We start from the raw sequence: 20,533 nt of genomic DNA on the forward strand, positions 1-20,533 counted from the left end.
TCACTCGAATAAATGTGCTCTCTAAGATTTCTGATGAATGTATTTGATTGAGAAACATTTCTTAAAAAAAATACATCAGTCATAGTCTTCTGGGGTATCGATATTCACAGTTCGTCATGGCCGTCGACCTCCATGGCTCCATAGTCTGTGATCGTGCTGATCTTGATAAAGTCAAGCTTGTCGAGCATCTCGGACAATGTCAGAAGTCCATCCTGATATGCACAGTAACAAGGAAGATGGAAAAACCAAAGCAACAATAAAAGAGTGGTTTAATCATGGAAAAGATATTGATGGAAACCCTCTGAGTAACATGGAGAAGAAGAAGACCTCAATAGTCTCTTAGTGTACTATATATGTTATTACTGTACACACAAAAACTTAATTTTTCACCCTATTGAACATCAAGTGTTATTTTGAAGTGAACTTATTTGAAAGCGATATAACAAAGTTTATTATGTACACGTTATTAAATGGTATGTACTTAATGCACAATCTAAGATCATTGCTAACATCCCATTTTGCAACTGTACGGGAAGCTGAGTTGCAAATATCCCCATTTATAAGGGGATATTTATCTTTTATATTTACTCCTTATAACAATGTTATAAGGAGTAACATTGTGACTGCAGTATTATGAATATTCAATTCAGGATATTAAAAAAATAATCAAATCAAACAGCAAAAGTACAAAAGTTTATTTGTTTGTCCATTCCACAGTAACATTATTATTATTTTTTTATTACGAACATCTTACACTCAACAACAACTTAATTAGATAATTGTTACATTGTAATTCAGTCAAAGACAACTGCTAAAATCTTTGGTTCAAGAAAGTCAATTTTCATACAACCCCAATTGAAGTTGGACGTTGTGTTAAACATAAATAAAAAAATAATATAATGATTTGCAAATCATGTTCAACCTATATTTAATTGAATATGCTACAAAGACAATATATTTAATGTTCAAACTGTTAAACTTTATTGTTTTTAGCAAATAATCATTAACTTAAAAGACTGAGAAAGTTGAGGAATGCTCATCAAACAGGGGCCGACTGGTTAGAGCGTCAGCCTCACAGTTCTGAGGACCCGGGTTCAATCCCCGGCCCCGCTTGTGTGGAGTTTGCATGTTCTCCCCGTGCCTGTGTGGGTTTTCTCCGGTTTCCTCCCACATCTCCAAAACATGCATTAATTGGAGACTCTAAATTGCCCGTAGGTCTGAGTGCGAATGCTTGTTTGTTTGTATGTGCTCTGCGATTGGCTGGCAACCAGTTCAGGGTGTACCCCGCCTCCTGCCCGATGACAGCTGGGATAGGCTCCAGCACGCCCGCGACCCTAGTGTGAAGCGGCTCAGAAAATGGATGGATGGATGCTCATCAAACACCTGTTTGGAACATCCCACAGCTGAACAGGCTAATTGGGAACAGGTGGGTGCCATGATAAAAGGAGCTTCCCTGAATTGCTCAGTCATTCACAAGCAACGATGGGGTGAGGTTCACCTCTTTGTGAACAAGTGCGTGAGAAAATAGTCCAACAGTTAAGGACAATGTACAATTGCAAGGAATTTAGAGATTTCATGATCTACGCTCCATAATATCATCAAAAGGTTCAGAGAATCTGGAGAAATCACTGCATGTAAGCGGCAAGGCCGAAAACCAACAATGAATGCCCATGACCTTCGATCCCTCAGGCGGCACTGCATCACAAACCGACATCAATGTGTAAAGGATATCACCACATGGACTCAGGAACAGTTCAGAAAACCAATGTCAGTAAATACAGTTCGGCGCTACATCCGTAAGTGCAACTTGAAACTCTACTATGCAAACCAAAAGCCATTTATCAACAACACCCAGAAACGCCGCCGGTTTCTCTTGGCCCGAGCTTATCTAGGATGGACTGATGCAAAGTGCAAAAGTGTTCTGTCCACATTTCAAATTGTTTTTGGAAATTGTGGACATCGTGTCCTCCGGGCCAAAGAGGAAAAGAACCATCCGGACTGTTATGGACGTAAAGTTCAAAAGCCAGCATCTGTGATGGTATGGGGCTGTGTTACTGCCAATGGCATGGGTAACTTACACATCTGTGAAGGCACCATTAATGCTGAGAGATACATACAGGTTTTGGGGAAACATATACTGCCATCCAAGCAACGTCTTTTTCATGGATGCCCCTGTTTATTTCAGCAAGACAATGCCAAACCACATTCTGTACGTGATACAACAGTGTGGCTTCGTAGTAAAAGAGTGCAGGTACTATAGACTGGCCCGCCTGCAGTCCAGACCTTGCTGAAGGGCAGCAAGAATGGGAAAGAATTCCACCTACAAAGCTTCAACAATTAGTGTCCTCAGTTCCCAAACGTTTATTGAACGTTGTGTAAAAAAAAAGGTGATGTAACACAGTGGTAAACATGACCCTGTCCCAGCTTTTTTGGAACGTGTTGCAGCCATAAAATTCCAAGTTAATGATTATTTGCTAAAAACAATAAAGTTTATCAGTTTGAACATTAAATATCTTGTCTTTGTAGTGTATTCAATTAAATATAGGTAGAACGTGATTTGCAAATCATTGTATTCTGTTTTTATTTATATTTAACACAACGTCCCAACTTCATTGGAATTGGGGTTGTACATGAGAGGGTTTAAGTACAATATTGAAAATATTTCAAGTACAGGACCTCATAAACAACGGTCACTGGAGTGTATGTCACCATGACGGTCTGATGTTATTTAGAAATGTTGAAACCACGTTCTAAGCTCAAACTTAAAACACACCGTTTCACTTTGTCAGCAGTGCACGTCGGATGATATTCACATTATGTAACACCTCCTTAATTGAAATATTTATGGACTGTTCACCTGACTACAGTAATGCTATGTGGGAGTAACGAATCACCTGTAACGACATACACAGTATGTGACTGCATGTGGAATAGTTTCTGCAAGCGTGATACTTGTCGTGTAACCCACCCAATCACACGTAGACCCCCTTGTGAGCTAGTGAAATAATTTGAATGTGGATGAGCTTCGCTTGGAATGTGACAGCTCATCAAAGTTCGTCGTGACTCTTTGTCAAATCTTCTCCGTAATTGGTGGCCTGGCTGCCCACAAACATGTTCCAGTTGGCCAAGATTTCCCTCTTGGTTATTTTCTCGTCCTGACGATTGATCGTCACATCGGTATGATTGACACAGGAGATGGAGGAGATGCATGAAGTGATGAAAAGGAAGATAAATTAAGACAGAGAGAGAAGACAATGAGTGTTAATTAAAACGTGATTAAGTCACAATTATTATTTATTAATTATGCCAGTCATTACCAGTGTTGATGAATTTACCCATCTACAGTGGGTACGGAAAGTATTCAGACCCTCTTAAAGTTTTCGCTTTTTGTTATATTGCAGCCATTTGCTAAAATCATTTAAGTTCATTTCCCCCCCACTCAATGTACTCAATGTTTTGGAATCAATTAGTGTATGTGCACCTGTCGAATTGTCATTAACCGAGTTGCAACGATCGCGTGTATTTTGTGGCGTGTGTAAATGTGTGTGGCAGGGCTACCTTGTTGGTGTCTGTCTCGTGGATCAAGTGTTTGGCTTCATTGTCAGCGTGGTCGACTTCACCGGGCAAAATCCAGTGGGCCACCTCACTAAAATCCATGTAACCATCCTGTGCAACACATGACATGTTACTATGAGGAAAAGACAATTCACCGATTTAGTTTTTATACTGATTCTATGATTCATATACGAGCTGACTGAGGGTAAAAGGCAGCGTCAAACACCCTTGTGTAGTGTCTCTCATTGTGTAATAGCTTGCAGGTTCCCTTTTACCACTTTTAACCAAGCCCATCAGTGCTGCATCTAATTATGTTTAAGCACAAGGATTGGTCTGGACATGCTTATCCTTCAAAATTATTAACTGTTTTGAATGCAATGCTTTTTTGCAGATAGATTCATATGTATTTTACGATTTGAATTTTTTTGGGGGGGATACAGGAAATAAAGTGAATTAAGGACCTTCATTTAGACAAAAGCAGTGTTTTGCTTTGTCTATTGGTATCTATAAACCCTTTAGGATTTTTTTTTAATACATCTGAAAATAGTCAATAAAAACCAATCCATGAGTATCATCAAAGTAGTGTTTCTGGTGCTAGGGAGAATAAACAAGAATAGGGAAGAAATCCAGTACTGTACAGAAATTTGCTTTTACAAACAATTCTAGTTTCTATTAAGAACTGCATCTAATATTTAGATTTTGTACTCTCTCGCGCAGCTAAATGAAAAATAAATATATAAATAAATATGCTGTGTGTAAATGCTACTACCTTATTGAGCCTGTCATACATTGATTAAAATAATACATTTGTAATGGTAGGAAGGACTAGCCCATTCACACACACACACACGCGCGCACACACACACACGCACACACAGGAGGAACTGGGTTCGATATGATGTTCGAGTGTAGACAGTTGATAGAGTTGCGGGGAGCGAATGCAGTCTTTACCTGATTGGCATCCCTGAAATCGGTGAAATGTTTCTTCTCAGTCTGGACCCATTCAGGCTCACTCTCTCCCTCTTCTAGTGTGTACATGTCACCTATGGGCAATCACAGCGCACACACACACACACACACACGCACGCACGCACGCACACACACACACACACACTATGCTCAGCCTCCAATTGGAGAGGAAATGGATGATCGGAGAGAAAATGCGGCTCACTTACCGATGTATTCTGATAAACTAATTTTGCCGTCGCCATTCTTATCAATGTCCTCAATTGTTTCCTAAAAGATATATTTTTGTAATTTAGAAGAAAAGGGTTTGCTTATGGGGAAGAAAATGACACGTTGTGACATATAGACGACCTGTAATCCAATTAACTAAGTGTTACGATTCACTATTGAAGGCCACGAAACACAGTGGCGTGCAAAGGGGGTGGGGCGGAAGGGGCAGTGGCCCCCGGGCATCCACCTGGGAGGGAGGGGGGCATCCAAACGGGTTTGGGTGGGCACCCAAACCCACGACCCCGGGCATCAACACACCTTTGCACGCCACAGATGAAATACCTGAAATAAGTTGTTTATCATTCCACTTATTGCATATGTTATGTGTCAGTACCTTTACAACTAAGTCTCTCATGTAATCAAACTCTTCAGGGTGGAGGAAGGCAGTGAATTCCTCGCGCGTGGCAATCCCATCGCCGTCACGATCGGCGGTCTTAAATCGTCGTTCGTCTCTGGTGAGCATGGACTTGTAGGTGGCCTTGTCCTCGATGTCGTCAAACTCCTCATCTGAGAACACAGACACACGTCAGTCAGATAGATATTTAGATCGCGAATTGAGCTTCAGTGACTTACCAAGATAGTATCCATAGGTGGTGTTTTTGTACTCCCCCCATGCTATTTTGTCATCTTGGTTCTTGTCATAATCCCTCCAGTGTTTGTTCACATTCTCCTCGATGTACCTCCTCTGTCTGTGTTTGATCCAATAATGCAGCTCTGCATGGTTGATGAAGCCATCCTTGTCTGTGTCAATGCGGTCTACAATCTTGCTGCAGGGGGGAAACAGGAAGATGGGATCAGGTTAGAACAATCTGTTTTTTTTTTTATGTACATGTGATGCTGTATATCACAACTGTTTAGGTTGAGGGGCAGGGTGAGCAGTGGCTCGTGTGCATGAGACTGGGACGCCCTCTAAACAAACAGAAGTTGAAATGAGTGCTAATTCTTGATCCATGGAGTTTTTTGACAAAAAAAAAAAGTGCATGGTATGTCTCTCTTCATTCTTCTCCCACTGTCAACCAAAAATGTACATCACTATCTTTGCAAATTAGGTATTACAGCTCTTGTGTTCAATCCCATTAGATTAAACATCAAAACAAGTGACCATAGCACTTCAAACTCTATTGGAAGTCCTGCAGCAAAAAAATACAAGGCCTTTTACAGTGAATTCAGCATTTGTGAAATCTACCTATGCACCTACTACTTTTTGGGGAACTGTCTTCCGTTATTTGCTGAAAAACTCATATAGTCATTGTTGTACCCAGGCCAAAGTATTACTTTGTATTTCTTGTGACATCTGGTGCCAAGGAACTATGTTGAAGTGAATTTGAGGAGTTTCATTTAGACAGAAGTAGAGCTTTGCCACCATCTTGTTGCATTTATAGGCAATTATAGAAATAACCTTTTAGGGACGGAGTTAATTACGTACAGATTTTTGCTAGTCACGCAGGGCTTGATCCCTATTCCCCGCGAATAGCAATAAAACACTGTACAATATTCTCCTATATATTGACGATTCGGGGATTGAAATCTGGGCTCCCAGTTTTAATATTTTCCCCGTGCTGGCTAGATTCTCTGGAAAAGTCAGGCATCCTCCCACTTTCCATAAACAAGCATGTTAGGTTAACTGAAGACTAAATCGCCCCGAGGTGTGACTGGTTGTTTGTCCATGTTTGTCTCTGGCTGGCGACCAGTCTAGCGTGTACCCCCTTTCTACTGGGATAAACTGCGGCGCACCCCAATGGTTCTGTCGGAGGTATTTCCCGATCGGAATACATCCGTCAACAGGGGGGCAGTTTTAATGTCCATCCAAACACGTTCGGAAGCCCGAGGCCACCGCCCCCTCCTTTGCACGCCACTGCTTATGGCATATTGGTGCAAAGGAACTATGATGATGTGAAGGGCGAAGCTTCATTTACACAGGCCACATCCCTGTAGTAGTGCTTTGCCGTGGATTTTCTCTATTTGCGGCAGGGCTCGGTCCCTAACACTGTAATTCTTAGCGTTGCCACTTTAGTATCCTTGTCAGATTCTTTATAAAACTACATGTTTAAGTGTGGATAGCAACAAGGAACATGACACAATTTCTGTAGTGGCAGTATGTCTGGCAGTTGCTGTTATGCTGACATAAGCAGAACCTACGCCAGTCTGTCTTTACTCTCCTCAGGGGTCAGCTGGTCAAAGGTCTTTGCCTCCTCTTTGCCCAGGAAGGCTTCGTGGTCATACTGAAAGTCATGAGCGTCGTCGTGGACGCGGTCGCTCAGGTCGGTGTGGTGATGGACGCGTTTCTCTTGAGCGGGGACGGCGAAGGTGGCGGCGGCCAGGAGGTAGAACGACGCTAGCGACTGCAGCAGCATTGTGATAACCTGTCAGCAACTAAGGATGGAAATATGGATATTACTACATGACATTGGTTCAGCATAGACAAAAGAGAATGTTTATGTCAATCAAACTGACCACAATTAACTTGTAAAGGCAGAACTTTACAGCTATTGCTTTGAGCTCCTCAGATTGTGGAGTGTAGGCTACCTAATATTTAGTGTATACTGACTTAATAACATAAAGGCATGACCAACTGACCTATACGACATTTGCCACTCAGTTTGTGACATTGAATGATTTCCTTTGGAGGGGAGGGACACACCCAATGTCAGTGTCAAAGTGAGGAAAGAAAACCAAAGGACAATTTCATCTTAACTGAATCAGTATGTTCGGTTTGCGTTTAGCTCCGTTGATTGATATTTTTATTATTTTTATTATTATTTTTTTTTCTTCTGAAGTAGTTTGGGAAGAGTCAACTTTTTTTTTTCTTTCTATGCTCCGTGATCCCAAAGGAGCAAATTCCAAACGTCCATTTGGCAATTTGCAGGAGACATTTAAAAATGTAATATTAGCGGACGAGACAAGACCCTTGGTTAGCACTGTGTGACAGTGACTATTTAGACGACCAAGGTTGTTTTTTTTTTTTTTTTTTTTTTTTGACACCGTAAACTTTGGTAAACATCGTCTGCCATTTGAATTTGCGCCGTCTAGTTTCTCGAATAATTAAAAATAGAAACAAAGGGCTCAAAAAGAATAGCCATCCCTCCGTCACAATACCGTTTATCAACCAAATGACTCCCACCGCTATAGCTTCGTGTCACGTCCAGACTATGGATGCTAAGAGGTTAGAAAGGCGGCGTTTCGTTTTGTTGTTGTATTTTACCAAGCCTAAAGAGCAATGTCATGAATAACTTACCACTTTCTTGAAAATTCCTTGCGACACCTTCGCTCAAACTTTGGCCCTAAAGAGAAAACTCTGTCCGCGTTGGCACTCTGTACCTTTAAATATCGCTGACGAGGAGGCGGGGTTGGCCTTACAAGTAACCAATCAATACAGCCCTAAAGAAGCTCTTCACCAATCACACAAACCACACTCGTTCCACTCATTCTTATTGGCTGTTAACCGCCACGTTGTCACGCAAACGCGAACTGCCTTGTAATTGAGATTTGCTGCTACTACGTTCATTGTGATGGACGCGCAAAAAAAAGTGACGAAGCACTGCAAAAGTACTTGAAATACAAGGACGTGTGGCAAGACAAATAAAGAGTGTAGTTCAATCTTGTATACTTATACTATATTCTGTTGAGAAATAACAGTCTTAACACAAAAATACAGACAAGACCAGTTGAGTACTGATACAAATGAAATCGCATTTAAAGGCACAGAAATGACAAATAAAAACGGGATAAGTTAGTCAAAATGTCATTTATTTATCACCGTACACTGACAGTGTTTATATAGTAAAGACAATAGTTATAGCCATCTCAAATAATTACATCCAGATCTCAAGTGCAAATTTTTTAAACAGGCTTGTTATCCGCACCTCACAAGGAGTGGCGCAATATATCTATATATATATATATATCTATATATATATCTATATATATATAGATATATATATAGATATATATATATACACACACACACACTATTGTATTCCACATTGTTAACCAACCAAATGGCTCCCGAGAAGATTGCAATATACACTATGTTTAAGTAATTCATACAAGACAGATGGTACGTTACTGGATACACTTTTCTGACACCTGCTCAAAAGATTGCATGGAACAGTCACAAAGATGGTCTGACATGTTGTAGCAATATTTAAACATAATTTCTCGTGCATCTTTTGAATTTACACAAACATGTACGAATGTACCATAAAGCTGTTAGACATAATGTGCTACATCTTTGTAAAAATCACAAGTGCTCATATACCCCATTAAACGGCCCGTTTAAGTTTAATAACTTCAGTGCACTCGATTTTGAACTTACACTGAGAGAACTTTGGAGCATAGCAAGCACCCATGATTACAAAAGAGCATCACTATCCTTCAAAGTTGAAGTAAAGAAAACAATCATCCCATCTTATGGGATTCCATATTGTTGAGGTGTAGCTAGTGAGGTACATTTGGACTTCGTTTTTAACTTTATTAGTTCAATGTTATGTTATTTCCGAAGTAAACACAAAAGACCAATAGCGGTCAAATGCAGTCCGTTCTAGACATGGGGGGAAACAAATGTGAAAGGGCTTTAATGACTGGCCGCAATCACTGCATGAGTACTAAAAGTAATATTAAAATAAAAAATGCCAAGTATCAGGCACTAAATATTCGGGGACCTTTTCACGGTCAATTTAAGGTTGGCATTTGTCTGTGCTACAACATATCAAGCGGAGTCATTCCTATTAATAGCAAGACGACAGGCAGAATCATTAGACGGCCATTTTAAATGGGACATTGACACGCAAGCTGGCATTGCACTCATCACTAACACTTAATCCTGTATCAAAGATGTCTGTCTGATTTCTCAAAGAAGTATTCGTGCCAATTTTAATGATGTCAGGCGATGAGGGGACAGACGATAAGGGTGTAAATCCAGTACGTTGCTCTTAGCATTGAGTTAAACCTAGGGAGTATTTTTCGGCATCATTTACATGCAATTAATGCTGTCTAAATAACAGTCCTACACTTAAGATGGCTAGTCTTAAAAGGGTTAGTGTTGTACTGTTCTTGCTTGCTTCGCAAATCATTCAGAATTCTGTGAGATTCATAAAGAATGAGGATGTAATTTTACAGAAGAAAAAACAAAACTCCCCAAATTGTGTACAAAAATGACTGCACAGTTTGTTTAAAGTCCATCAATGACTACTTCTTCTTGTGAAGGGACAAGTAGTTATATATGGAGACAACTCTCAATACTTGTATGACAAAACAACTTGGTTTACTACATTTTCATGATTGTGAAATGATATCAGATTCCAGCACACTTTCATTGTAGTTATTGATTAGAATACTGTGTAACTGGAGCACATAAGAGATGAAGCATCAGTTTGTTGTTCGTGAAAGTTGCTGTATGAGATCTAAAAGGAAGTATCTTTCGAGAACAACCTGTTGATGGTTACAAGGAGAGTGATGTTGGTAAAGAATATAGATTACGGTGTTTGATTTTGCATACTTCACCCACTGCGTTGCCAGTTTACATCTGTCCACGTGATAGATTCTGCTTCCCTTTGGTTTACTGTCATTCCCACACTGATTTATAGAATTATGACAATGATGTGAAATAAAAAAATCAATTTATAGTGCACATCACATGTACAGAGACATTGTTATCAAGCTTGTGGCTTGGTTAAACTCAACCGACCTTGGCTCTTTCGAAGGTCTTTTTCATTAGTGTGGTTTGTGCTTATCTTGTCATGGACGGTAAGGAGGTTTCCCTCTATTCCGGATTCTTTCTTGGAATGTTGTTTTGCCTTATCATTTGATCTGGGCCAACACATCATTGAAGATGTTGAGGAACATGTGCACGTGGTACTCCTTGAAGACCAGCGCTGGACGGAAACGGATTGACCGATCCCCACACCCTCCCAGCAAGATACCTATTGACAAAGTACAGTAATGGCATCAATATCCAAACAGTTTTGGCTGTCATGTTTTGAAGTGCAGGTCATATAAAGTTGGACAAAACAAAGGCATTTAAAAAAATGAATACAAGTAAAAGTAAAGGAGTTTTATCTGTCTCGTCTTTAGCTGGTAAAAGAGTACATTCCTAACTTTTGATCTAATGTTTAATCTAATAATACAACCCCAATTCCAATGAAGTTGGGCCGTTGTGTTAAACAAATAAAAACAGAATTCAATGATTTGCAAATCATGTTCAACCTATATTTAATTGAATATATTTAATGTTCAAACTGATAAACTTTCTTGTTTTTAGCAAATAATCATTAACTTAGATTTTTTTGGCTGTAACACATTCCAAAAAAGCTGGGACAGGTGGCAAAAAAGACTGAGAAAGTTGAGGAATGCTCATCAAACACCCGTTTGGAACATCCCACAGGTGAACAGCCTAATTGGGAACAGGTGGGTGCCATGATTTGGTATAAAAGGAGCTTCCCTGAATTGCTCAGTCGTTCACAAGCAAAGATGGGGCGAGGTTCACCTCTTTGTGAACAAGTGCGTGAGAAAATAGTCCAACAGTTTAAGGACAATGTTCCTCAACGTACAATTGCAATGAATTTAGGGATTTCATCATCTACGGTCCACAATATCATCAAAAGGTTCAGAAAATCTGGAGAAATCACTGCATGTAAGCGGCAAGGCTGAAAACCAACATTGAATGCCCGTGACCTTCGATCCCTCAGACGGCACTGCAGCAAAAACCGACATCAATGTGTGAAGGATATCACCACATGGGCTCAGGAACACTTCAGAAAACCAATGTCAGTAAATACAGTTCGACGCTACATGCGTAAGTGCAACTTAAAACTCTACTATCCAAAGCAAAAGTTATTTATCAACAACACCCAGAAACGCCGCCGGCTTCTCTGGGCCCGAGCTCATCTAAGATGGACTGATGAAAAGTGGAAAAGTGTTCTGCGGTCCGACAAGTCCACATTTCAAATTGTTTTTCGAAAATTGTGGACGTCGTGTCCTCCGGGCCAAAGAGGAAAAGAACCATCCGGACTGTTATGGACGTAAAGTTCAAAAGCCAGCATCTGTGATGGTATGGGGCTGTGTTAGTGCCAATGGCATCGGTAACTTACACATCTGTGAAGGCACCATTAATGCTGAGAGATACATACAGGTTTTGGAGAAACATATGCTGCCATCCTAGCAACGTCTTTTTCATGAACGCCCCTGCTTATTTCAGCAAGACAATGCCAAACCACATTCTGCATGTGTTACAACAGCGTGGCTTTGTAGTAAAAGAGTGCGGGTACTAGACTGGCCTGCCTGCAGTCCAGACCTGTCTCCCATTGAAAATGTGTGGCGCAGTATGAAGCCTAAAATACGACAACGGAGACCCCAGACTGTTGAAGAGCTGAAGCTGTACATCAAGCAAAAATGTGAAAGAATTCCTACAAAGCGTCAACAATTAGTGTCCTCAATTCCCAAACGTTTATTGAATGTTGTTAAAAGAAAAGGTGATGTAACACAGTGGTAAACATGACCCTGTCCCAGCTGTTTTGGAACGTGTTGCAGCCATACAATTCTAAGTTAATGGTTAAAAACAATAAAGTTTATCAGTTTGAACATTAAATATTTTGTCTTTGTAGTGTATTCAGTTAAATATAGGTTGAACATGATTTGCAAATCATTGTATTCTGTTTTTATTTATGTTTAACACAACGTCCTAACTATTGGAATAAGTGTTGTAATGACAGCAAGGGTGTCAAACTCATTGTAGTTCAGGGGCCACACGCAGCCTAATTTGATGTCAAACTAAAATCATACCATACTTAATATATCAATATATAACAATAAGGTCCCTTTGTTTTAATGCAAAACATCAGGAAAAACCTTCGATTTAATAACATTTGTTGATCATTTTATAAAATAACCTCAGATTTCTTGAGAAAACTTTGGTTCAGTTTGTCATCTACATGTACACATAATAACAGATCTCAGAGATTGTATTTTAAGGCACACAAAACTAAGTCTCAGGTATTTGGAACTGAAAAATATAGTCTTGCACTTTAAGATTAAATCAATTTATGAATTATTACCATTCCATGATACCATGGATACCAATGATTACCATTCATAATAATCCTCAAAATTACCGCCACAATGTCTTATGTATTTTTTCTACCTTCAAAATTGAGACCCCTGATATAGGGCAATACAGTTTACAAAAACTACTTGTAAAACTCAAATGTTTAAAGTATAAATATTCACATCAAAATATCTTCTTGAGTAGATGTGACTTTCAGCCAGGATTCTGCAATGATAAAAACTTGACATTCTGCTGCCAAATGTACATGTCGTCACGCTTGTTTTTTCTTCTGGCTTCCACATCAACATAATTAAGATTTTAAATGAAATAAAACTGGTGAATTTGTTTAACTTGCAAACTTTCTTTCTGTCTGTCTGCTTCAAGCTAGCCTGTATGTTCTCGCCTTCTCTCTTCATTAGCATGACAACATGACAAATTAACATCAGTAAACAGACGAGGCTTTGAAATACGTATTTCATGAGTACAAACCCTTGTATAAATAGGCAGGGGTGCACATAAGCTGTACGCAGGTGCGCATGTGCGCTGGAAATGTTATGAGCGCACCAGATTCGGTTGTATCCGTGCGTTTTCTTTCTTTTTTTTGGGAGCACAGCGGCAGATGGGGCTCGAATAGTGTTGTCGTTCATGGACAACGAGCTCAACCAAAAAAATCTTTTGCGTGACGGTACTGAATGGAATCACTTCATGAATTGATACGTTCCTTTTTCAGTTTTGTTGAGCTCAGCTGCGAGCCTGTGGCGCAAGAAAGTTCTGTGCACAGGGCGTCCCTCGCAGGCGGCAACTGTGAGTGAGTGCATGCATCGGCTGCTGATAAGGCCAGACCAAAATCTGTATATAGTGTATAGGCTAAGGGTGATGCTAGCACACTCTAGATGCCAGAATAGTGTTGTTTGACACGTTTTGTTTTTGGTTGCGTTAGGAAACATTGGTCCAGTAGACACATAATGTTTTCAGCGGTGCTTTGCAACAATCCTTTATGCAGTATTTTGGTTAATTTTGCACCAAACAGTCAGGGATTGCACACATTCTTTCCGAGTTGCAGGAGGTATCACTTAACGTACTGCATGCATGAGAGCCAAAAGGACGGGGGGAGGGGCGGGAGCATATGTGAGGGACAAAAGACTCATGGTCTCAAATAAATCCCTGTCAGATATCAAAACATTTTATGGGGGGAATTGATGACGGAGAGTTTTTGTTGTTCCCCCCAATATTGATGAATAAAGAAAAAAAAAAGGGCTCTGGGCAAAAGGGAACTTTTCGCATCTAGGGCAAAAGGGCTAATGCCGGAGCACCACTAGGGGTCTACGTGTGCACGTCCCTTATTCTGTGTAAGGCACCCTTCCACTCCATTGCCATAGATTCCATTTTGTGTGTGTGTGTGCATGTGCCATGCACGCAACCACAGAGCAATGAAAAGATAAGGATGAGGTAGCTTTGGTTGGCTAATTTGACCCATTTGTCTCTATCATGTTCACGAATTACGCAAAATCAAGAAGCAAAAATTAAATGAAGAGTGACGTTACATACCCTTGTTTCGGGCCTTCATAAGGACGTTGCTGCGTGTTTCATCATCGCAGACATCAATGGCACAGAAGGTTCCTTGTCCTCGAGCTCGACTCAGGATGCCAGGGTACTGAGCCTGAAGAGCAGCGGCATTTAGGTCATATTCTCACCAAGCAAGAGCTAGTAACAATTGTCTATGTCTTATTTTCTGGACAATGCATTGAAAATAAGCATAGTCCTGTTTTGAGTAAGTAAGAATAAAATTGTTTGGAGTAAAAAATATCATCAAAAATCATCAAAATAAGTAACACTCTAGGCAAGCTACAGAAAGTAACTTTACGTTCAGTATCATATAGACTTTAACATACAAATGCATTACCTGTAATTCATGCAGGCCATTCAATAAGGCTTTTCCTGAGCGGTTCACCTCCACCAGGAGGTTTTCTCTGCGAATCACACTGAGGACCTCAGTCAGTAACACGTTCTTTGAAGGGTCACCCATCCATGTGTTAAAGATGCGGAAGGGCTGAAAACAGGCAAACAACATATAAAATGAAAAATGTGACACGCTATGAAATTTGGGTTCCAAATACTCTGGCTTCCAACAACACTGGGCAGACCGCATCACAGAGTTATTGGGGGAAACAAAAGGTGGCGGGATATCCTTCTATATCAACAAAAATTGGTGTACTGACGTCACGGAGCTCAGCACACACTGCAGCCCAGACTTGGAGTCACTGTTTTTGAACTGTAAGTCATTCTACTTTCCGTGTGAGTTCGCATCTTTCATACTCGCCGATGTTTACATTCCTCTTCAAGCTAATACGAATGCCGTACTGCTAACGCTCGCTGAACAAGTAAACAAAATAAAAAAAAAACACCCAGACTCACCCGTCCTTCTTCTTGGGGACTTTAACAAAGCTAAACTCAACCGCAAACTCCCTAAATACAAGCAGCACATCGACTGTCCTACCAGGGAAAATAACATTTTAGACCACTGCTATACTACGCTAAATAAAACATGCAGCCCTATGGGGGGCACAAGTCAGTGCAAACTGTAGGCCGGTCCCAAGCCCGGATAAATGCAGAGGGTTGCGTCAGGAAGGGCATCTGGCTTAAAACCTTGCCAAACAAATATGAGCGTTCATCCAAAGAATTGCATAACGGTTCGGTCGTGGCCCGGGTTAACAACGTCCGCCACCGGCGCTGTCAACCTGCAGGGCGCTGTTGGAAATTCAGCTACTGTGGGTCGAAGTCGATTGTCAAAGAAGAAGAAGAAGAGGTGGAAAGCGGGTTCTTCGGCAGAAAGAGAAGAGGAAAACACAGAGCCTAGAACTGAATGTGGGGACTTTGAATGTTGGGACTATGACAGGAAAATCTCGGGAGTTGGTTGACATGATGATTAGGAGAAAGGTTGATATAGTGTGTGTCCAGGAGACCAGGTGGAAAGGCAGTAAGGCCAGAAGTTTAGGGGCAGGGTTTAAATTATTTTACCATGGTGAAGATGGGAAGAGAAATCGAGTCGGGGTTATTTTAAAAGAAGAGTTGGCTAAGAATGTCTTGGAGGTGAAAAGAGTATCAGATCGAGTGATGAGGCTGAAATTTGAAATTGAGGGTGTTATGTGTAATGTGATTAGTGGCTATGTGACCTAGAGGTGAAAGAGAAATTCTGGAAGGAGCTAGATGATGTAGTTCTGAGCATCCCAGACAGAGAGAGAGTCGTAATTGGTGCAGATTGTAATGGACATGTTGGTGAAGGTAATAGGGGTGATGAAGAAGTGATGGGTAAGTACGGCATCCAGGAAAGGAACTTGGAGGGACAGATGGTGGTAGACTTTGCAACAAGGATGCAAATGGCTGTAGTGAACACTTTTTTCCAGAAGAGGCACGAACATAGGGTGACCTACAAGAGCGGAGGTAGAAGCACACAGGTGGATTACATCTTGTGCAGACGATGTAATCTGAAGGAGGTTACCAACTGTAAGGTAGTGGTAGGGGAGAGTGTGGCTAGACAGCATAGGATGGTGGTGTGTAAGATGACTCTGGTGGTGGGGAGGAAAATTAGGAAGACAAAGACAGAGAAGAGAACCATGTGGTGGAAGCTGAGACACGACGAGTGTTGTGCAGCTTTTCGGGAAGAGGTGATACAGGCTCTCGGTGGACGGGAAGAGCTTCCAGAACACTGGACCACTGCAGCCAAGGTGATCAAAGAAGCAGGCAGGAGAGTACTTGGTGTATCTTCTGGCAGGAAAGGAGAGAAGGAGACTTGGTGGTGGAACCTCACAGTACAGGAAATCATACAAGGAAAACGGTTAGCTAAGAAGAAGTGGGACACTGAGAGGACCGAGGAGAGGTGAAAGGAATACATTGAGATGCGACACAGGGCAAAGGTAGAGGTGGCAAAGGCAAAACAAGAGGCATATGATGACATGTATGGCAGGTTGGACACTAAAGAAGGAGAAAAGGATCTATACAGGCTGGCCAGACAGAGGGATAGAGATGGGAAGGATGTGCAGCAGGTTAGGGTGATTAAGGATAGAGATGGAAATATGTTGACTGGTGCCAGCAGTGTGCTAGCTAGATGGAAAGAATACTTCGAGGAGTTGATGAATGAGGAAAATGATAGAGAAGGGAGAGTAGAAGAGGCAAGTGTGGTGGACCAGGAAGTGGCAATGATTAGTAAGGGGGAAGTTAGAAAGGCATTAAAGAGAATGAAAAATGGAAAGGCAGTTGGTCCTGATGACATTCCTGTGGAGGTATGGAAGCATCTAGGAGAGGTGGCTGTGGAGTTTTTGACCAGCTTGTTCAATAGAATTCTAGTGCGTGAGAAGATGCCTGAGGAATGGAGGAAAAGTGTACTGGTGCCCATTTTTAAGAACAAAGGTGATGTGCAGAGCTGTGGCAACTATAGAGGAATAAAGTGGATGAGCCACACAATGAAGTTATGGGAAAGAGTAGTGGAGGCTAAACTCAGGACAGAAGTGAGTATTTGCGAGCAACAGTATGGTTTCATGCCTAGAAAGAGTACCACAGATGCATTATTTGCCTTGAGGATGTTGATGGAAAAGTACAGAGAAGGTCAGAAGGAGCTACATTGTGTCTTTGTAGATCTAGAGAAAGCCTATGACAGAGTACCCAGAGAGGAACTGTGGTACTGCATGCGGAAGTCTGGAGTGGCAGAGAAGTATGTTAGAATAATACAGGACATGTACGAGGGCAGCAGAACAGCGGTGAGGTGTGCTGTCGGTGTGACAGAAGAATTTAAGGTGGACGTGGGACTGCATCAGGGATCAGCCCTGAGCCCCTTCCTTTTTGCAGTGGTGATGGATAGGCTGACAGATGAGGTTAGACTGGAATCCCCGTGGACCATGATGTTTGCAGATGACATTGTGATCTGCAGTGAAAGCAGGGAGCAGCTGGAGGAACAGTTAGAAAGATGGAGGCATGCACTGGAAAGAAGAGGAATGAAGATTAGCCGAAGTAAAACAGAATATATGTGCATGAATGAGAGGGGTGGTGGGGGAAGAATGAGGCTACAGGGAGAAGAGATGGCAAGGGTAGAGGACTTTAAATACTTGGGGTCAACCGTCCAGAGCAATGGTGAGTGTGGTCAGGAAGTGAAGAAACGGGTCCAAGCAGGTTGGAACGGGTGGAGGAAGGTGTCAGGTGTGTTATGTGACAGAAGAGTCTCTGCTAGGATGAAGGGCAAAGTTTATAAAACAGTGGTGAGGCCAGCCATGATGTATGGATTAGAGACAGTGGCACTGAAGAGAAAACAGGAAGCAGAGCTGGAGGTGGCGGAAATGAAGATGTTGAGGTTCGCTCTCGGAGTGACCAGGTTGGATAAAATTAGAAATGAGCTCATCAGAGGGACAGCCAAGGTTCGATGTTTTGGAGACAAAGTTAGAGAGAGCAGACTTCAATGGTTTGGACACATCCAGAGGAGAGAGAGTGAGTATATTGGTAGAAGGATGATGAGGATGGAGCTGCCAGGCAAGAGAGCTAGAGGAAGACCAAAGAGAAGGTTGATGGATGTCGTGAGGGAAGACATGATGGCAGTTGGTGTTCGAGAGGAGGATGCAGGAGATAGGCTCTCATGGAAAAGGATGACGCGCTGTGGCGACCCCTAACGGGACAAGCCGAAAGGAAAAGAAGAAAGAGACCACTGCTATACTACGCTAAATAAAACATACCGTGCTATAAATGCGCGAAGCCTACGGTGAAAACAGTGAAGAAGTGGACCATCGAAGCAAGGATAGAACTTCAAAGCTGTTTCGGCTGCACAGACTGGAGTGTCTTTGCAAATTAAACTGGCAGCTTGGATGATTATACGGACACTGTTACAGCTTATATCAGTTTCTGTGAAGAGGTGTGTGTACCAACAAAGTCATTTTGCATGTTAAGTAACAACAAGCCGTGGTTCACTGCCAAACTTAAGCAACTTTGCCAGGCTAAAGACGATGCATATCGAAGTGGGGATAGAGCCCTGTATTATTGCGCTAGAAACCAGCTGACTAAAAAAATTAACATCGCAAAGAGAAATTATGCAGTAAAGTTAGAAAAACTGTTTACCGCTAACAACTCTAAATCAGTCTGGTATGCATTACAATCGCTAACCAATTACAAGCGACCATCCCCCCAAGCTGAGAACAATAAAAGACTAGCCGACAACTTGAACATCTTCTACTGCAGATTTGAAAAGGACACTTTCACACCCCACACCCACCAAGCCGAACCACCGACCACCGTCACACCTCTGACTTCTGCGTTGACCATCCACGAACCGGAGGTGAGATGCATCTTCAAACAACATAACATCAACAAAGCGGCAGGCCCAGACCTTGTCTCCCAATCCTGTCTCAAAGTCTGCGCGGACCAGCTCGCTCCAGTCTTCACACAGATCTTAAATAGCTCTCTGCAACTGTGTGAAATAACACCATGTTTCAAACGCTCCACTATCATCCCAGTCCCTAAGAAACCTGCAACCTCAGGTCTGAATGACTACAGGCCTGTCGCCCTGACATCTGTGGTCATGAAGTCCTTTGAACGCCTCGTGCTGGACCACCTCAAGAGTGTCACAGGTCCCTTGCTGGAACCCCTGCAGTTTGGCTACTGAGAGAACAGGTCTGCGGATGACACAGTCCACATGGGACTGCACTTCATCCTAGAACACCTCGACGGATGTCACATCTCTGACTACGCGAGGATCTTGTTCATGGACTTCAACTCTGCGTTTCAACACCATCATCCCTGAACTCCTCTCCTCCAAGCTGCTCCAGCTCAGCGTCTCGCCAGCCATCTGCCAGTGGATTTACAGTTTCTTCAACAGTTAACTTACAATTGCATTGTAACATGCTTCCAATTTTGTCTTTGGATTGTTGTCACCTCTCTGTCGGGCCAATTATACATGACTCGTGCACTCACTGTAGTAGTCTCGCCACTCCACACTATTTGCATATCTGTTGTTGACCAATACTGGCCACTCATGTGCTTGAGTAGCATCTGCACCATTTGCACAATTGACAGTGTCCCAGATTATCGCACTACTAGTCACATTAAATCCATCCATCCATCTTCTACCGCTTATCTGAGGTCAGGTCGCGGGGGCAGTAGCTTTAGCAGGGATGCCCAGACTTCCCTTTCCCCAGCCCATCTCTTCCGGGGGGATCCCGAGGCGTTCCCAGGCCAGCTGAAGGATGTAGTCTCTCCAGGGTGTCCTGGGTCGTCCCCGGGGTCTCCTCCCGGTGGGACGTGCCCGGAACACCTCACCAGGGAAGCGTCCGGGGGGCATCCGAATCAGATGGCCCAGCCACCTCATCGATGTGAAGGCGCAACGGCTCTACTCTGAGATCCTCCCGGATGACCGAGCTTCTCACCCTATCTCTAAGGGGGAGCCCGGCCACCCTGCGGCGGAAACTCATTTCGGCCGCTTGTATCCGGGATCTCGTTCTTTCGGTCACGACCCACAGCTCGTGACCATAGGTGAGGGTAGAAACGTAGATCAAACGGTAAATCGAGAGCTTCGCCTTTCGGCTTAGCTCCTTCTTTACCACAACGGATCGATACAAAGTCAGCATCACTGCAGACGCTGCACCGATCCGCCTGTCGATCTCCCGTTCCATTCTTCCCTCACTCGTGAACAAGACCCCAAGATACTTGAACTCCTCCACTTGGGGC

At 42.3% G+C, this 20,533-nt stretch overlaps 2 protein-coding genes across 6 annotated transcripts in view; both read right to left on the bottom strand.

Annotated features, from left to right (window-relative positions):
- Window positions 1-22: 22 nt before the first annotated feature.
- On the bottom strand, window positions 23-8,145 carry rcn3 (reticulocalbin 3, EF-hand calcium binding domain). Of its 2 annotated transcripts, none has more exons than XM_061750415.1 (8): window positions 8,027-8,145; window positions 6,931-7,164; window positions 5,365-5,558; window positions 5,126-5,298; window positions 4,731-4,791; window positions 4,507-4,598; window positions 3,559-3,666; window positions 23-212 (listed from the first exon to the last, which is right to left on the bottom strand). In XM_061750415.1, exons 2-8 carry the CDS (start codon window positions 7,143-7,145, stop codon window positions 105-107), a joined length of 951 nt encoding a protein of 316 aa, XP_061606399.1. In that variant the 5' UTR covers window positions 7,146-7,164; window positions 8,027-8,145; the 3' UTR covers window positions 23-104. The 2 variants fall into 2 exon arrangements, with proteins under 2 accessions (XP_061606399.1, XP_061606398.1); XM_061750414.1 differs by lacking the exon at window positions 23-212 and adding an exon at window positions 681-3,155.
- Window positions 8,146-8,517: 372 nt separating this feature from the next.
- abat (4-aminobutyrate aminotransferase) overlaps window positions 8,518-20,533 on the bottom strand; it is a 45,178-nt gene continuing 33,162 nt past the window's right edge. For all 4 annotated transcript variants that reach the window (XM_061750401.1, XM_061750404.1, XM_061750403.1 and 1 more), the window contains 3 exons: window positions 14,736-14,882; window positions 14,381-14,492; window positions 8,518-10,712 (listed from right to left, as the gene is read on the bottom strand). In XM_061750401.1, the coding sequence (XP_061606385.1) occupies window positions 10,591-10,712; window positions 14,381-14,492; window positions 14,736-14,882 (381 nt within the window). In that variant the 3' untranslated portion in view covers window positions 8,518-10,590. The remainder of the gene's footprint in view (window positions 10,713-14,380; window positions 14,493-14,735; window positions 14,883-20,533) is intronic.

This window comes from Phyllopteryx taeniolatus, chromosome 16 (genome assembly GCF_024500385.1).
Source record: "Phyllopteryx taeniolatus isolate TA_2022b chromosome 16, UOR_Ptae_1.2, whole genome shotgun sequence".
NCBI classification, from domain to species: domain Eukaryota; kingdom Metazoa; phylum Chordata; class Actinopteri; order Syngnathiformes; family Syngnathidae; genus Phyllopteryx; species Phyllopteryx taeniolatus.